Here is a 19,923-nt window from a genome sequence, read left to right on the forward strand (position 1 = left end):
CTCGTTTTGTTGTGCACCAGTGGACCACCGTATGTTTTGACGTCTTATTGAAACAATGTTGTCATGGATACACCTTATCTCAGTGTATATTTATGAATATAAAACTGTCATTTGTGGCCCTTGACTCTGATTGGCTAATCGGTGTTCTTATTCATTTTAGAATTCCCCCGCACCCCCCCCCCCCCCCCCGGTTTTTAGTCTTGTTGCTTTAACATGTTTTGCTTTCAGCATTCTTTGCTATTCGCGCTCTCAAACGGTCGACGAAGTTCTCTTTGCAAACAGTGAATATGGGGCAGAGATTTGGTAAAGGAGTTGTGCATCGGAGCGGTGTGTACGAACAATGTACACCATCGACTGATTGGGAAAGAGATGAGGGTGAATTATTTTGGACGTGGAGAGCTATTCCACCGAGTGCAAGTCATGTTAGAAATAATTCGCCGGCGAATCGTGCAAGTGCAGAAAAAGATTTATTTTGGTCTTTGGGATCAAACAAAGATCGAGATGAGAGTTGTGAAGCAGAAGACGAGGAAGTCGACTTATTCTGGACGTGGAGAACGACTGTGGATGAGGAGAGACCTCCTGTTACTGATGTAACGTTGGTCTCTGTGGCAGCCGAAGGTCAATAATATGTCATTACTTTGTTTACCTTCCCTTGAAATGTTTATGGTCCAGATCACTTGTTAACATCTTTCTGTGAGATGCTTAAAAACATTCAATGAGTTTCTGTCAATCTACGTCTGGATACTTCAAGCATGATTTGCTCCATGTCACACAATGCGCAAAACCCAATGTATAATATGTTTGCACAAATATATATTTTTGTGTAAGTTACAACACCTAAGCATACACAAGTGACCCTAAACTTTTGAACATGAAAAGTGTTATGAAGGATTATGACCGCAAATCAATAGTTTATGAAGGTTATCATCTTAAAGATGTGTGAACTTCTTCACAATATTTCAATCAAACTTTAATGTTTAATAACTAATGATCAGATATATAACGTAAATCTTTTAATTCACTGGATAAAATGAATTCATTTTTGAAGTCTGGATGTTGTCAGTCTCTCTGAGTCTCCTCTGTGTTTCCGGCCTTTTCGTCTCCGTTATTTTCTGTTATTTAGTTTTTAATAGTTAGTGTATGTTTATGTAAATGTTATAGTTAGTCTTGTTTAGTGTAGTGAGTCTTTTATTCCTGTAGCACACTTTTTGTTGTGTTGTTTTACCCCCTTGTGGGTTTTTGTTTTCCACTTTTGTATTTATTGTTAAATGTCTTGTTAACCCGCTGTCTGCGTCTGGGTCCTCTGTCCTCGCCTCACCCTGAACCATGACACTTTTGTTGAGAATCGGAGTGAAATCTGTACTGTGAAACTCTCCTGTCGCTTTTCAATATCCTGCAATCAAAAGGATTGATTATTAATGTACGTGTTCCTCATTCCATAAATAGTCTCATAATTTGATTGTGTTTGAACTCGTTCCCCTCTACAGATGAGATGTCCGGACAGGGTGTCATTCCAGAGATCCTGGAAAATCCGGAAACTCTCAACGGTGACCCGGAGATCCTCACCAGTCAGGATCCACTCACAGATATGGAGAATCCAGTCTTTTCTAACTCCCAAATGCAATTTGGGTTGGATTTGAACAGCGGTGATGTTCAAAATCCAGGCCCAAATGAGGCAGACGGGGGTGCAGAAGTCCAGCAATCTCAATCAGTCGGTCAGTCTGAAGAGAAGCTGGAAGACGAGGAGATCTCTGGTGTGATCTTTCAGGGTGAGTTTACTTCCAAAATCCCAACATACACATTCACACTTTTGCTCGTATGTAATTGGAAGAAATATCGTTAAAATGGTTTTAATGTTGACTACATTTATGGATCTCTTTTAATAGAGATCAACTCCAGCGTGTATGAGGTCGGTGAACTGCTGGCGGTAGACAGTTTAGTATCTGTCTATGAAGGAACCCGTGTGCAGGATGACTTGAAGGTTTGTTTTTTATTTACTTGCGGTAAATACTCAGAAAAAAGTTTTTCATCTGTTTAATATCTCACTCTATCCTTTAAAAATCTTCTCAATGTATTTTATGTCCACTATTTACTGCACGACTTGACTGTAAATCATATCTTTCTTTTGTTGATCAGGTGCTAGTGAAATACATCAACACCATGGAGCGGGTGGATTATATCTTCATCGTAAGTAGTACCTGTTCCTCTTCAACTGAAAACATCTTCCTCACTTTTAACATTCACATATTGTCTTGAGTTTTTCCAAAATTGAAATTTGTCTGTCTTCCAGCCGGGTTATCCTGCACCCCTTCCACGTCAGGTGGGTCTTCACCTACTCGCCTGTCAGGGAGACGTCGTTCATGAGATTCTGCAGCTTGTGGACTGGCAGGAGTTTCCAGACCGCCTCATCATGGTGCTGGAGCGCCCTTCTCCCTGCGAGGGTTTGGATGAGTTTCTCGCCAGTAAAGGGGGAGAGCTCGATGAGTCGTCAGCCAAGCAGATCATGTGGCAGGCAACCTGGGCTGCCCACATGTGCTGCAAGCGGGGCGTCTTCCATCGGGATATCAAGCTGAAGAACTTCTTCATAAAAGCAGACACCCTGGACCTCAAACTTGACAACTTTGGGTGCGGCGAGCTGCTTCATAAGTCTGCCTACAAGACTTTTACAGGTATGTCAGACACATGGCCGTTTGTATAAATAAGATGACATCATTCAGATTCAGTGCTAGGCTCACTTTTAGTAGCTATGAAATGCTGTGGCAATGTAAACGGTGACATGAATCTGTTTTCTTTAGGAACGAGAGATTATTTCTGCCCTGAGTTCTTCCGAACGGGCGAATACTATGGAAAGCCGGCGACGGTGTATTCGCTCGGGGTGCTGTTGTTTGCAATGTTGTGTGGGAAATTCCCCGACTGCAATGACAGGAACTCGATCTGGTCTAAAGAAGGCTTGACGGAAGGTGAGATCTTCATCATACCAACTGTAGTTCTGAATGATAGAAAAAATAACGATTTGATAAAATAATTGAATAAGATGATGAATGAGAGCAGGTGTGACGTTTAAAGTGACATTCAGATAAACTCACGGTTTAAGGTAATAATCGCCTCTTCCATTTTTCTGAACAGAATGCTGCAGTTTGTTGGAAGACTGTCTCCAGGAGGATCCAGATAGACGTATTCGTCTGAAAAATATCTTTAAACACAAGTGGTTCCAGGTATGGAGCACCTAGCAAACAAATGGGTTTTGATTTTAGTTGTTGGTTTATTCTGTCATCTGAAAGTCAACATATGTCAATATCATATATTTGTACACAACACCACTTTTATTATTGTTCATTTCAGGTCAAAGATCCTGTTGACGGCCTCCAGACTCCCGTCCGCTCTGAAAACGAGGATCTCATTCTGTATCGAGAATGGATGTCTAAAGTGGAGTTGGAGGAAAACAATCCCGTTGTGGACATTCAGGGTGAGTTTACTTTCACAATCCCAGCACGATTTAACATTTTTAAAAGGTAAGTATTGCTTATGTTTGATAATTCATGTCTGCTGCATTTATCTTTTAACAGAAATAAATCTCAACCAGTATGAGATCGGCCAAATGCTGGGGGAAGGCGGCTTTGGAAAAGTCTATGAGGGAACCCGTGTGCAGGATGGCTTGAAGGTTTTAGTTTTTTTCTGTCTTGTCTTCATCTTTTTTTGATATCTCGCCCTATTTTTTTCCATACCTTAATGTATCATATGTCCTTTTAAATGTTGTAAATGTATGATAGTGGAGTTGTGTTCAGGATGAATGTTTACGCAAATCCATTTTTTGTTCCGTTGATCAGGTGGCAGTGAAAATTGTCTGGAAGAACGAGTTTGTAATCAATGATTACATCGACATCGTAAGTAGCTTATGTTGTCATTCAATTAAAAACAACTTCATTGTTTAAGAACACAAACGGAAGTTTGTTTAAGACTGTGCTAAATCCTTGTTTGATAAAAAAAAATGTGTTTCTTCTAGCCGGGTTATCCTGTACTCCTTCCTCGAGAGGTTGGTCTTCAAATGCTGGCCTGTGAGGGAACATATATTCCTTCGATCATCCAGTTTCTGGACTGGGAGGACCGTCTGGACCATTATGTCATGGTCCTCGAGCGCCCTTCTCCCTGTGAGGATGTGTTGAGATTCATGAACCACGCAGGAGGCAGACTCGACGAGAATACGGCGCAGGTTATCTTGAAGCAAGCGACAGAAGCTGCTGAAATCTGCTGCATGCGGGGGGTCTTCCATCGAGACATAAAAGTGGAAAACCTCCTCATTAACCCGAACACGAGGGAGGTCAAGCTGATCGACTTCGGATGTGGCGCTCTGTTTAAAAACTCGGCTTACACAGATTTTATGGGTATGTTTTATCACTTTCCTTTATAAACAGGCATTTACATAAACACTAGATGAAATTTGCAGATAATGCCTCTGCTCACTTTTGAGACATCACATTTATTGCACACTAATCTGTTCTCCTCAGGCACAGACGTCTACTTAGGCCCTGAGTTCTTCGTAAAGGGCGAGTACTATGCAAAGCCAGCGACGGTGTACTCGCTCGGGGTGCTGTTATTTGTCATGCTCTGCGGGAAATTCCCTCGCATTGATGACCTGGACCAGATCGATGAGAGGAGGTGGTGCAAAGATGGCTTGACTATAGGTGAGATCCTCATCAGACCAACTTTTGTTCTGAATGATAGACAACAGAACGAGTGCTTTCTTAAAATAATTGAATAAGATGATGAATGATTGGAGCTGTGATATTCAGATGAACTCACGGTTCGGGATGATAATCGTCTTTTGTCTTTCTGAACAGAATGCTGCCGGTTGGTTGAGGATTGTCTGCAGAAGAATCCGGATGAACGTATTCGTCTTGAAATGATCCGTTACCACGAGTGGTTTCAGGTACTGAGCTGTTTATGCGCCTGACACCCAACAAAAAAGGGTTTTGATTAAGTTCTTGGCTTATTGTGAAATCTGAAAGTTGGCGAGTCAGTATATGACTATCACATACTTATTTTACACAATACACCACCTATATTATTGTTCGTTTCAGGACAAATATACTAAAGATGGCCTCCAGTCTCCCGTCCACTCTGCAGGCGATAATGTCATTAGGTATCCAGATGATGCCGGATATGACATTTTAATCATTGGCACTTCAAACGGTCAGTCTAAAGAGAAGCAGGAGGGTGCTGAGAATCCTGGTGTGAGCATTCAGGGTGAGTTTACTTTCATAATCACAACACAATTTATAAAACGGAAATAATCTTTTTTTAACGACAACAATATATTTTACAAATATTGTTGAATAGTTTTGGGTAAATAAATATTGCTTGCGTTTGGTGATTCATGGTTGCTGCATTTATCTTTTAACAGAAATCAATTGCTGCCAGTACGAGATCGGCCCAATGCTGGGCGAAGGCGGCTTCGGAAAAGTCTTTGAGGGAACGCGTGTGCAGGATGGCTTGAAGGTTCGATTTTGTTTTCGATCTTGTCCTCATTTTTAAATCTCTCACTATTGATATTATCAAACTGTAATGTGTCTAATCTCATCGACGTTAGTACTTTGATCCATTCGAACCTGACCAAACATGCTCTTTAATGTTGTAAATGTATTAAAGTAAAGTTGTGTTCAGGATGAATGATTAATCAAATCCATGTTTTGTTTTGTTGATCAGGTGGCAGTGAAAATAGTCATGAAGACTGAAGATGTAATCCAGGATTATATCAACATCGTAAGTATCTTGTGTTATTATTCAGCTGAAAACATTGTCAAAGATTTTTTAGTACACAAACCTAAGGTTGGTCAAGACTGCGCTAGATCCTTGTTTGATAAAAAATGTCTATCTTCTAGCCGGGTTATCCTGAAGTCCTTCCTCGAGAGGTCTATCTTCAAATGCTGGCCTGTGAGGGAAAATATGTACCTTCGATCGTCCAGTTTCTTGACTGGGAGGACCGTCTGGACCGCTATGTAATGGTCCTGGAGCGCCCTTCTCCCTGTGAGGACTTGAGCGCTTTTCTGAACCGCAACAGAGGGTGCGTCACCGAAGACCAAGCACAACTTATCTTGTGGCAAGCGATAGAAGCCGCTCAAATCTGCTGCATGCGGGGGGTTCTCCATCGGGACATAAAAATGGATAACCTCCTTATTAACCCGAACACGATGGAGATCAAACTGATCGACTTCGGATGCGGCGATCTATTTAAAAACTCGGCTTACACAGAGTATAAAGGTATGTTTTATCACTTTTGTTTATGAACAGGAGTTTAAATACTAAAATGATATTTGCAGATAGTGCCTCAGCCAACTTTTCAGATGTCACATTTTTTGCACGCTTTTCTTTAGGCACAAGGCTCTACACTTGCCCCGAATTCTTCGACACGGGGAAGTACCACGGCAAGCCAGCAACGGTGTACTCACTGGGTGTAGTGTTGTTCACTTTGGTTTGCGGGAAATATCCCGACTGTAATGACCAGGACCGGATCAATAAGAAGATCTGGCACAAAGACAGTTTGACTAAAGGTAAGATCTTCATCAGACCCACTAATTCTGAAATATACCACACAGATAACTAGTATTAATATAAAAGTTGTTTAGAATCAGTCAGAGCAGGTATGACATCAAATTACTTTTTTGTTTGCACAGAATGCTGCGATTTCATTCAAGCATGTATGCAGAAGAATCCAGAAGAGCGGATCCAGCTGGAAGAGATCTTTGAGCACAAGTGGTTTTAGGTACTGTGTTTTAGCTTTCTTTGCATCTGTTTCAGCTGTGGTTTATACTCTTTGTACCAAGCATACTTGTCACTGTCATAAAACTTGTGTTTTGTTTATTTCAGATCAGCGTGCTATAGTAATGTAGTGAATGGAACGTCAGGTGTTAGGACCAATAGGGGTGTATTCCAAAGTTTGTCATGCGGCACACCGTTAAGTTGGTAAGTTGCCTGATAACCTCAAGTTGTGGTTCCAATGTAAATAACCATAGCAACTTCTGCTCCAGAGCAGGGCTCAAGAAAATCTACTTGTCATCTCTCTGAGTGTAGCTGGTATTTCTCTTTCTCTGAACCTATCGTTCAAAAAACCTAGGACTAGTTTGAATAAGAAGGTTTTACATTGAAGCTAGACACGTAACGCTAGAGATATCAAGCGATATCTAAAAAAAAGTAATCGTGGTGCAACATAAAAATATTTTTGTTCGCATAAGATAGAACTGCTGTTTTATCTAGTCTGCGCAAATCCAGCGTCAGGCTGTGCCTTGTTCACAAAGGAATCCGTGGTGAAATGAAGCCAGCAAACACTCAGTTTACCCACGTGAAAACAACGTTTTCATTTCTCAAGTCATTTCAATACTTCACTACTGTGTACGTGCAGTACAGAAACGTTTTGGCTCCAGTTAAAGAGGGTTAGACTTGGGTCAGAGCCGATGGTGGAGCGCTTCGTGTTCTGACATATGGCGCCGGTGCATCCGGGCGACCCGAGTCAGACTCCCGGCTCGTGGTCCTTTCCCGACCCCACCCCCTCTCTCAGCCACTACGCTTCATGTGCTCTCCAAAAATTACTGTCTGTCCAATAAAGGCAAAAAATATAATTTATTGGTTAGACTTGATCAATTGTTTATTGTCATACGAAATTGTTCAAACTCAAGCTTGTCAAGCATTCATTTAGACTTAATACAGTAATTGTGTCGACATCGCTGATATGATTTAATTTAAGGCAGATGAAACGCACATGATCAGAACAGATTGTTCACTTGGAAAAATAAAAACAGTGCGGCCTTTACTTATTATTATTATTGATCATATTTTTTTCCAGGCACATTTAAAAAAAATCCTAACCACATCAATCTACTATTAATTGTGTTTATAATCATTTATAAGTGGTTTATTAATGGTTATCAAAGACTTGGAGTGAGAAAGGCAAGACAACAAATTACCAAGAATAAAAAAAAATATGAATAAATGCATGCATACATAAGTAAATAAACACAGACATTTATAATTAAATATCAATTCAGGCAAAAATAAATAAATAAATAGATAAATAAATACTGTCAAAAATATTAACTTTGTACCATTTATTTGTATGTATTTCTGTGTCTGTAAGTTAATGAGATAGGCTGTCCTTCTCAATGCAGGATAGGGTATTTGCACATGTCACGTTACTGCGTTTAAGTATCGCGAAGTACAGATGGTGGCCATGAAGTATTTTCTGCTCTACAAAGGAATCGCACAATCTCAAAATGCCTTATTTTGCGTTGTTTATAGTTGCCTAAATCGGTTCTTATTGTGTGGCAAACGTTGCTGTTCATAAGGGGCAAAATACAAGATTAAAAAAACGCAGGAAAAGTGGCTTGTAAACTTGTCTGCGACGAGATGAACAGAGTCTGATAATAGGGACTTTCTAACACGCATTAAATGCCTAAACAACGACAAGGAAAACACAACATTCTGTCAAACCTTACTTGTAATAAACTCTTGGTTCAGTCAAAACAACGATTCCTCAAGGATAAATCTTACGTTAAGCATTAATCATTTTAGCCTGATTTCCCCATTAGAACTATGAGGGCACCGCATACCGGCTCAAGGCAGCTGAGAACATAAAACGTTTTTGTTATCGTGTTGATTTGATTTCAGTGATTAACAAATGTATTTAATATGGTTTTCCATGGTCGTTCTTTAAGCCACGTTATCTTAATGTGATATTTATCTGTAAGGCTCGTTCTCTTGACAGAAGCTGTAGTTTATTACAAATATCTATGTATGAGTCTCTTGATTGTCCTCAATGTGAAAAGAGGAATCAACATCGTACCTGCTGGACATGAGTCAAATATCCAGAAATGCTGAAAAAGCAAAGATTGTGGAGGACCTGGGTGATTGTTTTGCAGATCAGTGGACAGTCTATTGACTCATGACAAACAAGAAACCCTTAAACAACTATGACTAAACATAAAAACTGTCATTGATTGTTTAGGTAACATCATACAGTATTAAAATGTTGCCAGCCTATGCCAGCGTTTTTTAACATTTTCACCAAACTTTAATGGCTCACAGTACATTTTCTGTAAAGATTATATGGACAAACAATATGTCCAATGAAAGAACAGAGTCTCAGCTTTTAAACAAAAGAAACCGTATATCTTCCTCTTCATTGGTTCGTTTTTTTATCACTCCATAGATGTGGGTAGGTTTCTTCAAAAATGCCTCATTTTGATCAAACAGCTGAGATAATTAAAAAAAATTGTCAAAGATTCAGCCCAGATTACACAACAATCATTAAAAACTGCTAAAACATATACGTTCTGGGATTCTGTACTGTTTCCCAAAGGTGTGTAAAAGCGCCACCTGCAGTAAAACAGTACAAACACTGATTGCTGTAATAACTGGTCTTTGGGGAACTTTTTTCTTTTAATGACGAGATGGTGAAAGAGTAAACAGGGTGGTGATCCACACAGGAAGTTTAAGCAGTGAAGATGAAAATAGTTCAACTTTTCAGAATGCCGCACTGCATGACAAAGCTGTACGGTTTGCTTTTTCCGCGCGGTTTTAGACGCAAAATGTGAATCGCCCCTTCGTGCATTTGACTGATAATGGGCAGAGGTCTGATCTTGTGTCTTCTAAAATTGTCTGATTGTCAGACCGAAACACGTGAGTTGGAGAATCGACTATGAGTTATGAATAAAAAATAAAATCAAATGTTTATTTATTATAATTGTTCATTCACAAATTAAGATGTACTTCATGATGTCCTTTTTCTCTATATTTCAGGTCAAGTTGAAGCCTTGATAACAAATGTTTGAATTTCTGAACAGGTTTTGATGGCATTTTTGCTTTGCAGCTCTGATGATGTTTGCCACCAACTGGCATAAACTTTCAGGGCTTCTGTTAAATATGTAATCTAGATATTTTCTGGTTTCTCGTGGACTTCATTATCTCATAGTCCATAACGTGCAGAATGTTTTCGTGGCGCGATCAGAGACAGAGTTTACTTTGCAATGGTACAATGACAATAGCAACTACGCCTATATATTGAGATGCAGTCATGGAGTATGACAGCGGATCGATTCAAATGGATTCAAGATTGTGTGACGGTGACACAGCGTCATCTCTCTCTCCTGGCACCGGATACACATTCACTGTGTTTGAAAGAGCCCAGAGGAGTGGATTCAACTTCACTACAGTAACGTGACTCTATCTCTTCTTGTCATTGCTATTTTGTTCTTCTCTTTGTAATGTATTGTATTCTTGTATTTCAGCCCCGTTGAATCTCAGATGAGTGTCTACGTGACAAAGTGATGAGTATACATAGTAAAAAGTTATGTTTATTATCTTAGAATGAGCTACTTCTATCTACATACACCACGGGTCCACAAGTCACCATGTTGTTTCTACAGTAGCCATTAATGGACAAACTGCTGTGCAAAACGCATCTCATAAAAAATATTATCGCCATCAAAGCAAAAACATGACGACATTGTTCTGTGTCAGCCAACGTAGTGTTTTGAAAGGATGAGGAAAGGGTCAACATCACCACTAGATGCAAAGTTCATACATACACTGGACCTTTAAGTTGTTTACAATTTTAAAATTTACTTATTTTTATGATCAAAATTTAAAATTTACACTTTTGCTAAAAAAATATACTTTTTTTAAAGGTACTTGTTTTTGGGGTTTTTTTAAGAGTGAGGTGCTACTTCCCTATGGCATATCAACGTCACAACACAAAGAGTTTTTGTAACAGTGAGTTCCCCATTTTATGCTGTTTGTCATGTGATGTTGCCTCGTAAGCTGAGGGTGATATTTGAATTGTTGTGATAGATACAACGTCAGGTGGATGTGTTAGTTTATGAGATCTGTTTGTGCTTCTATGATCATGGCTGGAGTTGTGATGATGATGTTAATCTTCGGTGTAGTTACGGTGAGTAATGACATATGAAATACATTTACATTTAGTCATTTGGCAGACGCTTTTATCCAAAGCGACTTACAGTGCACTTATTACAGGGACAATCCCCCTGGAACAACATGGAGTAAAGTGTCTTGCTCAAGGACACACTGGTGGTGGCTGCTGGGATCGAACCAGCAACCTTTGATTTACCATTTCGGTGGTTTAACCCACTAGACCACCATCTCCTTCAAAATTGAGAGTAAAGCAAGATACAGAGTGATTATTTTCAGATAGATAGCGAGTGGGTTTCTTACCCGCGTGGTCTTATTGATGTCTGGTTCTATGTGATCTTCGAGGGGGCTCTGGGTCCGGATATTTTGAGCCACATGGAAAGGACTGTGTCCTGCGTTTATTTATTTTTCTGAAAACAAGGAATTACATCATGAAGTGAATTGAATTTGAAGATGTTCAATATGGATAGTATTCTTCATTGTCCAATTCATTCATCGCTTAAAAAAAGACAACCAAATTGAGCCCTTAGACAACTTGTCAACAAGATATGTCATTGGTCCAGGGAGTGTCTCTATGGTTCTCTGGTGATTGCCTGCTTAAAGCAAGCTCAAAGAAGTGCTTCATCCTCAAACCAAAAAATTTTGTTTTTACTTTTCTCAGAAACACACAGAAAGGCGCTGAAAACCTGTATGGATTTCTTTCTTCTGTGGAATACATAAAAAGATATTTTGAGAAAAAGTTGAGTGATTTTGTGACACAATGGAAGTCAATGAGGGCCGGTCTAACATTCTTCAAAATATGTTGTAGGTCTTTTACCCGGACCATATCCACACTAAAGACATCTCACATTGACAGATGCACATGTCACCTATAGAAACAAAATATACTGTTGGACAAAACATACGGCATGTTTATTCTAACGTTTGTTAACTATTTCAGTAAACATGTAAATTGAAATCATTATGATTTATAACTGGAACACATTATGTGCTGATACAGTATATGTTGGCTAAGTAAACTGTTAAAACAAGCAGATTCTTACCAACATTCTTGCTAAACAAATTGGTTAGATCTCACAACTTAGATCTTCCTAACGAAAACGTATCACTTTATTACTTATTTTATCTGAAACTTGAAAATGTTAGCAGTCGTTTTTTCCGTTAGGAAAATTAACGTCCACTGAGTCCTGGTAATAAAATAAAATGTAAATGACCTGTTATTGCGCAGTGTCGTCAATTCCTTAGGTTTTGTCAACTATCTTTTCACACGCAAAAACTTTCTCCAATCTGACCAGCAGAGCGCGTTGTCGACTCGTTCTATAGACAAACCAATACGCACTACAAAACAACTTTATGTGGATCTTGCAGCCAAGTACTTTAATAGATTTGTGTAAAGAAAATGGTAAGTGCCTGATTATAGTAAAAAGATAATGCGTAAAAGTGTTTTTTTATTTAGCGATGACTAGTTCTTTTGTAAATACTTTTAGTCAAAGTGTCCCATCATTCAAACAACGGATCTTTTAGGCGTAATTGAGGTCTCTAATGGAGGTGCACCACTGGCGAACTAAACGCATCACAATACATGGTTTCGTGCCTTTTGTCCTCGGGGATCCCCACGGACAGCACTAAACACCCGTCGCACAGAAGCAGCCTCTGAAACGTCCCGCAGACACACAATGACACTTGTTTGTCCTGTGCAACTGGCGGAGATTTTAGGAACCAGAGTGCCAAAGCGCGCATGCGCTGGCGGACGGGTGGGCTGCTACCCGAAGGATGAAGGAGGGTTGTCAGCGGATCACTCTCAGTCTATTAATGCAGAATCCTAACTACGGACCGGTGATGTATTGACAGCGTATGTCTACACTATTTGGAAACCAGGTGTTAACTAGTCTTCCTAAAACTTTTACTAAAAAGTCACTGGACTCATGTGGAATTTGAAAACTTATCTGAATGATAAGAAATAAATTTCGTGGAAAAAAACACATTCCGGGATCGAGTGTTTGGATTATTAATCAAGTCAGTGTTGGTTTCTTCATATCTCCAGGGAAGATATTTGAGAAGTGTATTTTCTGGCGACATGGGCAGCCATTCTTCCGCAGTGGAGGAAATCCGTTTAGAGTTGGATTGATGCAAAGTTTGTCCTGGAGGTTTCTCACGGGAATATGGGCTTTTGTAAACCTATGATTTGTTTGCAGCAACGCGCACCTCATATGGCCTTCATGAGTTTTAATATGTCTTAATTTGACTAAGCCTGAGACACAGCTACTGGAAATTTGGCGACGAAAAGCGGATACTTGACAGGAGCCATTCTGATCTATTGAATTAACTTGGGAATTTCTCTGTCCAATGACATTTTTCAAGTCGTTAGCTTGGATCCTTTTTGCCATCTCTCCCCGTTTTCTTAGTTACATTTACGGATTCGATCACTCAGATCTAAAGCAAACAGAAAGTAGGTACTTTTGTAACACAGGTTGTGTCTGAAGCGCGCGAGAGAGCATGCGGGGATGCACGGGATTCCCGATGGCCGTCGCGGTGGTGTTGACTCTTTTAACTATCATTAACGTGAAAGCGAGTGGGGAATATTGTCACGGTTTCCACGACTCTCAGGCCGCCTGGCGAGACGGCTTTCAGTGCCCGGAGCGCTACGACAGCGCAGGAACCATCATCTGCTGCGGGAAATGCGACCTCCGGTACTGCTGCTCCAGCACAGAAGCCCGACTGGACCAGGGAACATGTGATAATGATAAGCAGGCACAAGATACCAACACCGGAGAAAAGGACAACAAAAACTCAGGCGCGGGTGAGACAACAGTATTACATTTACGCATTTGGCACACGCTTTGCCTTTTATCCAAAGCGACTTACAATGCATTATCCTTTACGTTTTAGTTTCTAAGTATGTATCCCCTGGGATCAAACCCGCTACTTTGGCATTGTATAAGTTACACGAGTGTCTTTTATTTGCTGTACAAGCTCAATTGAAATATCATTAGCAACACAAAGGTCGTGTGTTCAAACACACTGATAATAATACGCTAAATAAAACTACACCAAATAAAAAATATCTTCCAGGTCATTACACTTCCTCTGTCTGAATTAAATTAGGGAATTACTTAGGCTATAGAATGACTGTGTTACGTTAATTTAATTTTACAGCGGCTAAAAGTTTAAATTGTTTAATTCAATAACTTTTGGAGAAACAGCGCGCGCAGTAATGTATATATGCGCAAGTTATGTTCCTCGGGCGTTTTGCGCTTAAAATCCCATTTAATAAAAAGTTTGGTTTTGAGTTTCGTGTGTCCGACTGAGGTTACACAAACGCTTGCCCTAATTGTGTTTTATTTTTAAGAGGCAGTATTAAGGGTTAAATGTCATGGCTGTGCAGGTTTTGACAGCTGCAGTTAAATTGGCATCCAAATTGGCAACTCACCGGCCATTCACTCACAAATGTTAAATTGTACTGCGCTCGGTTATAAATAGCTACGGATAGCAGTCACGCACGCGCGCAGTTTGTATGTCTGCGTGCGGAACCCAGTCGTCCGGTTCCCCACGAGGATCAAGTTCAGATTTAACCGGATCTACAGTGTGATGTGGTGACAGCCTTGTTCAAAAGTATAACCTTGCACCAGGCGTAATTTCCGGTGTATTTAGGAAAGACAAAAAACTTTCAATAAGATTTTGTCCTTAGTTAAGACACCTACTTCTTCATAACTTGAACTGTAAAATTATATTTTTGTATAGACTTTTTCCCTATCATTACATATTAAACTTGTATTCACATATATTTACCACAGCTTTGCTGTTCAAGTAGGTTTTCTAAAAAAAATGAAAGAATGCTCTCTTTGAACGTTGTAATTGTAACATCGTTCTATAACCAAAATGAAAAGGAAACATTGAAAGGAAACTTTTTAAACACGCATAAAGCAAAAGGAAACTGTAGTTTGTTACGGTATGTGGCCTTTGAGTTTGACCGAGTCTGTCTGGCTGTTGAAGACTTGGCTCCACTTGAACAATAATGCAACAGGTGTGAAGTAATGTTGAAGGGGCCCAAACCTTTTAAGGACACAAGAGGGGTCTGCACTGGCAACACTTGCTATCATTCTGCATTAACAGTGAACTTTAGTGTTGCTGTTACATTTACTAGATCTATGCGTTGTTTAACAAGTATATGTTATATAAAAACAAATGCCCAAAATAGGTTTATAGATTTACATTGTTTTTAGTACAGTAAGAGACCACTCCAGTTTTGTCTTTTAACAGCATTTCTGCATGTATTGTGGTTCCAGCCCAGCGACTATTGAATTTCAACAGAAACAAAGCTTATGAATGACGTGAAGTCACCCAACAGCAAGGTGAAATACTGAGAGAATGCACAGACACTGAAATCTGGCGTAGTTCATCATATATTCGTTATCGAACTAATCCTAAAATACATGTAAATTCACAGTGTTAAAACAGGAATATGAACTTATTTTCAAGATCTGCAAATATTGCCCCTCAATAATTATTTTCACCTGTTTGTCCTGAATTTGGAAGAAAGGTTTTACTGGTTTAGACATATGCAAATTCATAAAGACTCAAAATAATTTCAGTTTGTAGAGTGGTCTCTACACACAGACACGTCTCTTTTTTATCTCCGTGGGGACAGTACATAGGTCATTATTTTTATACCGTACAAGTTGTATATTTTATCCCCTAAACTTTTAACATTTTCAAAAAAATTTGTTCTGTACGATTTTTAAGTTTTCTGCCCATGGGGACCTCAATTTTGGTGACACGAGTCCCCATGAGTGGCTGTGCATTCAGGTTAGGTAAGTCCCCACTGGGATATAAAAACAAGGCCACACGCACACACTTAAAGGTCCCAAAAACATTCGATCTTATTAGACATTAAAACGTCCAAAAATTTTGAATTATCAGGAAAATTGATATCACACATTCAGTTAAAATAACCTGTATTATAACAGACTATTGTTTTTTCCATCCCCCTTTGTAACTGTGAATACAACTACTGATCCCCAAAGCATTGAGGCAAAGCTTGCCAAAAGTCTGGTCATTTACTGAAAAATCCCACTGTTACTGTAACAACTAAGCATAAAAGAGCTCCTGTTAAAATGACTCCCCTGACATTTTTACTTGAGCGATCATGTCCTTGATTTAATAATGTTATCATGAAATAACAGTATTTTAAGGCTCTGTTTAGCTCCTGTAGTAAAATCAAAAGTGATATTACATGGTTGTTATGGATGACGTGATTCAGCTGGTGATCTGATCAGACACTACAAAGGGAAATCCTGAAAACTTCCCTCAGGTGATTAGAAGTCTTAATAACCTATAAAGGTCACTTTTATAATGGATGTTTTTTAGGGGGTTATCTACATCAAACAATCAAGCAGAAAGGACAGAGAGGTCACCACTGGTGGCAGCGGATTAAAACAGATCAAAACTGTGTTAATAAGTGTTAATGAGGGGCTCCGGTCCCCTGGGGACAAGCCGCTGGGGCAACATCTCGTCTTTCATTCCTTCTTTCTCCTAATCCTGTGAGTGCTCTTTTAAAGATATAAATACATTCACATCAAATACTTGAGCCTCAGTACCACTGCACACATATCAATTTCTTTCATGCCATATTTTTTTTAATTCAACAACAAGGTTCAGGAATGCTTCAGGCTACAAACGACCTGATTGTTTCTTCGTAAAGGTGTGAAAGTCACAATGAGCTCAAGTCACAGCGCTGATATGCTCGTCTTTCTTACGGCCTCGGAGGCACAGGTGCGTTGGATGCAGTCTGGAATTTGAAACGAATAAGTGCTTTTAAATGAGATGTGGAAACAATGCTTAAGGGCCACACACAAACCAAACTCCCCAAAGTCCACCATGTTGCCAAGCAGCAGTGTTCCTTATTTTTGTCATTAGGGGGTCAGATTCACATATTGTAATATTATGCTTTCCTAGTATCAATTGCATTGAATACAGCTGGATGGCATGAATACTTTACATGACAAAGATTGGATTACTTTGTATTACTTAACTTTATTAGCGGCCATTGCTATGGAAATTCCCAATTGATATTTTAAAAGTGATGTCCGTTTTCAAGACATAAATGACACCAATAACACTAAAAAAAAACACTAAGATGCCACACTCCACGACCTTCATAAAATATCTTGGAAACAAACATGAAATTATTATTATTTTACATATTGAGACATAGCAATGTTTTGTATCATGTTCTAATTTTCCTTCTTCTCTGCAGTACCCATCTATGTTCCCTTCCTCATCGTTGGCTCAGTCTTTGTGGCGTTTGTATTGGTGGGCTCTGTGGTTGCAGTGTGCTGCTGTCGCTGTCTACGCCCCAAACATGAACCTTCTTCAGGCAGCGGATCAGGAGGTGGGTCCAGCAGTGCCCGTGTTCTAGAGACGATCCCTATGATGGCCAGCACAGGCACATCACGAGGTTCCTCCTCCCGCCAGTCAAGCACCGCCACCTCCTCCAGCTCCTCGGCTCCTCCCTCCGCGCACCGCCCCGCACCTGCCCCCATGCTACGTGCCCAGGCCTCTTGCTGCCTGCCCCCAGATGCCAGCGTCTACGTCAACATGCCCACCAACTTCTCCGTACTCAATTGCCAACAAGCGACTCAGATTCTTCCTCACCAGGGGCAGTACTTACATCCTCAATACATTGGCTTTGCCCACCCGGTTTCTCATGCCCAGGCTTTCCTGGATCCCGCTCAGGTGGGCTACCGACCCTTGCAGTCGCCATTCCCACCACCGACTAGTGTAGCCAGCGTCTCCAGCATAACTGGCGAACAAAAATACCCTCCAGTAACCATGTGAGTGGGTTAATGGTGCGAGTATTATGGGATGCTTGACCACAGGAGCATAATAGCCACAATGAGCAACGGTTGGAAAACAGCTGAAATTGAAGTCACAAGAGAAACACACAACAATGGATCTGTTCAGAGCAGTGGAGTGTCATGCCTGCTGTTGGTGGAATGTGTTTTTCGAAAGTATGCGGAAAACACATGATGTTTAATAAACAAAGTGTGAGGAGCACGTGCAAATAATCCACACAGCCAATTCCTCATCAGCAATCACACCACCCGTCCTATCAGCTCGAGAGCGAGCTCTATAAATAGTTAACAGCCTTACCTCCATCCTCTCTACATTCTCGCAGCCACCCCGACTCCTCACCATCACCACGTTCACCTCAGTAAACCCGGGGGGGAGCGCTCTGGGATCAGCCAAATACTGAGCTCGGAGCCCTGTCCCCAGACAGCACACCAAATACACATACCATCCATCCAGCTTTATTTATCTGCTAAGGCGAACTGGTGAAACTGCCTTCACTTTAAAGGCTGAATATACACATGCATTCTTTCCCAATTGTGTTGTACTACTACACAAATAAGTTGTTGTTTCTGTGACATTAAGGACACATATTTCAGGGCATGTGCAATGTGCCTTGAGACGTGCTTATGGTAATGCACTATGAATGTGTGAGCCTGTAAATGCTTGTGCTGGTGTAAATGAAGCGTTTGTGTATATGCAGTATTGTGTAACCAAGTGAACATGTGTGCTCTGTGCGTGATTGTATAGGTGTGTCGCTTTATGAGATGCAGTACATGTGTGTAGTGTAGTAGATGTTGTGTGTTATGGAAATCACAGGTGCTTTAATGGGAAAAGCAGTTCTGGCTCCCCGTCGAATGCTTAAAATGTAATGAAGTGAACACAGGCGGAAACACACTCACACACATACACACTCGCATACCGGGAAACTCTTTCTGTGGAACTGAACTCATTTTCAAAAGCCTTAAAGAGAAAATACACAAATATGAAAGAGCCGTGTTTGAAACATGTTTAGGAAAAGGATGGGTGTGTGTGAAAGTGGAGTCAACTGTGTTTCTTTGTGTAACCTTCTAAAAGCGGCAGAGTCAATTACGCACTAAAAACTGTCTGCCAACTGTTCTCCTTCACTAAGTCTCTGCCTTGTGAAAGACATGTGTGTGTGCTACCATTCCCTCTGTTAGCATAAGGTACACTCAAGAAGTAGTGGAGGGTTCCAGGACATTTCAATTTGGAGGGTTTCTTTCAGCGCCTTAAAAAGGCGACAGTCTAGCGAGGATGGAAATTCGAGTTCCACAAATGAAGCATGCATCACCATTAGAATGATCCAGATCTTTTTTTTTTTTTTTAGAGTTAAGGATGCGATGGAAAGTTATTAGCGGAGACGTGTTTCGTGCCACTGAAATGTTCATGCAACAAGTGTCACAAAATAACAAAACAGATGGTCACCTCCCCTCCAAACTTAAGACATTGGGTGAACCAATATTGCTGTGTCTGGCTGGTCGGGATACACAAACAAACAGTGATGTTTTGATAGCGCCAAAGAGCTACACTGTTTACACTTTTGGGGGAAAAGCAACATACAGATGGCTTGTTTATAGCTGCATGTTGAACAGGGATAGACACAAATATTTAAGCTTTTAAAAAACTACTCACTACAGATTTGAAAGAGTAACATAATCTAACATTATGATATGTTTCGACAAGGATGTTTTAACTCTGTCAGTGAGCAACTTCACATGCATGTCACACACCCATTTCTGTGTATGATATAAATCTGGGGTAAAACCGAATGTGAGGTTGAATGTGACTTTCCCCCTTAAAACAGGGTGCCATGTTTCTTTTACATGTGAAATTTATAAGTTTATAATAAATGTTTTAGAAACTGTGAAGTTCAGGGTTGTTTGTAAGAGATGCTGAGCGCTGCTGTCAGCAGTATGTGGGCCGGTCTCAAATGAAGACATGCAGGACCTGTTTGCACCCCTGCTATGACTAAATTAAACCAGAGCGCTCCTGTTACACATGGTGGCTGACTCCAGATCAGGTTGAGTGCTCAGACTTTCATCACTCTTAGCATTTAAGGTGTAACTGAGACCTGAGGCCTTGTGCACAACAATTTGTGTCGTTTTCATACTCCAAGGTTTGTGTATAGAGAAA

General features: G+C 40.3%; 2 protein-coding genes and 1 long non-coding RNA gene across 5 annotated transcripts; all 3 read left to right on the forward strand.

The window, feature by feature from the left end:
• The first annotated feature begins 211 nt into the window (after positions 1-211).
• On the forward strand, positions 212-7,771 carry LOC130413637 (uncharacterized). 3 transcript variants are annotated; one of them, XM_056738992.1, is made up of 20 exons: positions 212-618; positions 1,488-1,769; positions 1,887-1,981; positions 2,137-2,187; positions 2,291-2,669; positions 2,796-2,960; positions 3,127-3,215; positions 3,343-3,466; positions 3,567-3,661; positions 3,828-3,884; positions 4,004-4,382; positions 4,506-4,682; positions 4,839-4,927; positions 5,079-5,244; positions 5,402-5,496; positions 5,704-5,760; positions 5,880-6,258; positions 6,372-6,548; positions 6,672-6,760; positions 6,865-7,770. In XM_056738992.1, the coding sequence occupies exons 1-19, from the start codon at positions 288-290 to the stop codon at positions 6,758-6,760; spliced, it is 3,276 nt and encodes a 1,091-aa protein (XP_056594970.1). In that variant the 5' UTR covers positions 212-287; the 3' UTR covers positions 6,865-7,770. The 3 variants fall into 3 exon arrangements, with proteins under 3 accessions (XP_056594970.1, XP_056594972.1, XP_056594971.1); XM_056738994.1 differs by having other exon boundaries at positions 478-937; positions 6,865-7,771; XM_056738993.1 differs by having other exon boundaries at positions 478-823; positions 6,865-7,771.
• Positions 7,772-7,946: 175 nt separating this feature from the next.
• On the forward strand, positions 7,947-11,914 carry LOC130413420 (uncharacterized). The gene is made up of 4 exons (XR_008905481.1): positions 7,947-10,201; positions 10,278-10,761; positions 10,840-10,939; positions 11,026-11,914. It is a non-coding gene; the product is annotated as an uncharacterized LOC130413420 (long non-coding RNA).
• Positions 11,915-12,391: 477 nt separating this feature from the next.
• On the forward strand, positions 12,392-19,658 carry LOC130413430 (protein shisa-2). The gene is made up of 2 exons (XM_056738654.1): positions 12,392-13,720; positions 17,177-19,658. Exons 1-2 carry the CDS (start codon positions 13,417-13,419, stop codon positions 17,755-17,757), a joined length of 885 nt encoding a protein of 294 aa, XP_056594632.1. The 5' UTR covers positions 12,392-13,416; the 3' UTR covers positions 17,758-19,658.
• The last annotated feature ends 265 nt before the right edge of the window (positions 19,659-19,923 follow it).

Source organism: Triplophysa dalaica, chromosome 23 (assembly GCF_015846415.1).
Source record: "Triplophysa dalaica isolate WHDGS20190420 chromosome 23, ASM1584641v1, whole genome shotgun sequence".
NCBI lineage: Eukaryota > Metazoa > Chordata > Actinopteri > Cypriniformes > Nemacheilidae > Triplophysa > Triplophysa dalaica.

Coding starts and splice junctions, on each gene's coding strand:
- LOC130413637 (XM_056738992.1), top strand. CDS start 288: ATGGGGCAGAGATTTGGTAAAGGAGTTGTGCATCGGAGCGGTGTGTAC. Junction 2,188..2,290: donor GGGTGGATTATATCTTCATC/GTAAGTAGTACC, acceptor TCTGTCTTCCAG/CCGGGTTATCCTGCACCCCT. Junction 6,259..6,371: donor GGCTTACACAGAGTATAAAG/GTATGTTTTATC, acceptor GCTTTTCTTTAG/GCACAAGGCTCTACACTTGC.
- LOC130413430 (XM_056738654.1), top strand. CDS start 13,417: ATGCGGGGATGCACGGGATTCCCGATGGCCGTCGCGGTGGTGTTGACT. Junction 13,721..17,176: donor CAACAAAAACTCAGGCGCGG/GTGAGACAACAG, acceptor TCTTCTCTGCAG/TACCCATCTATGTTCCCTTC.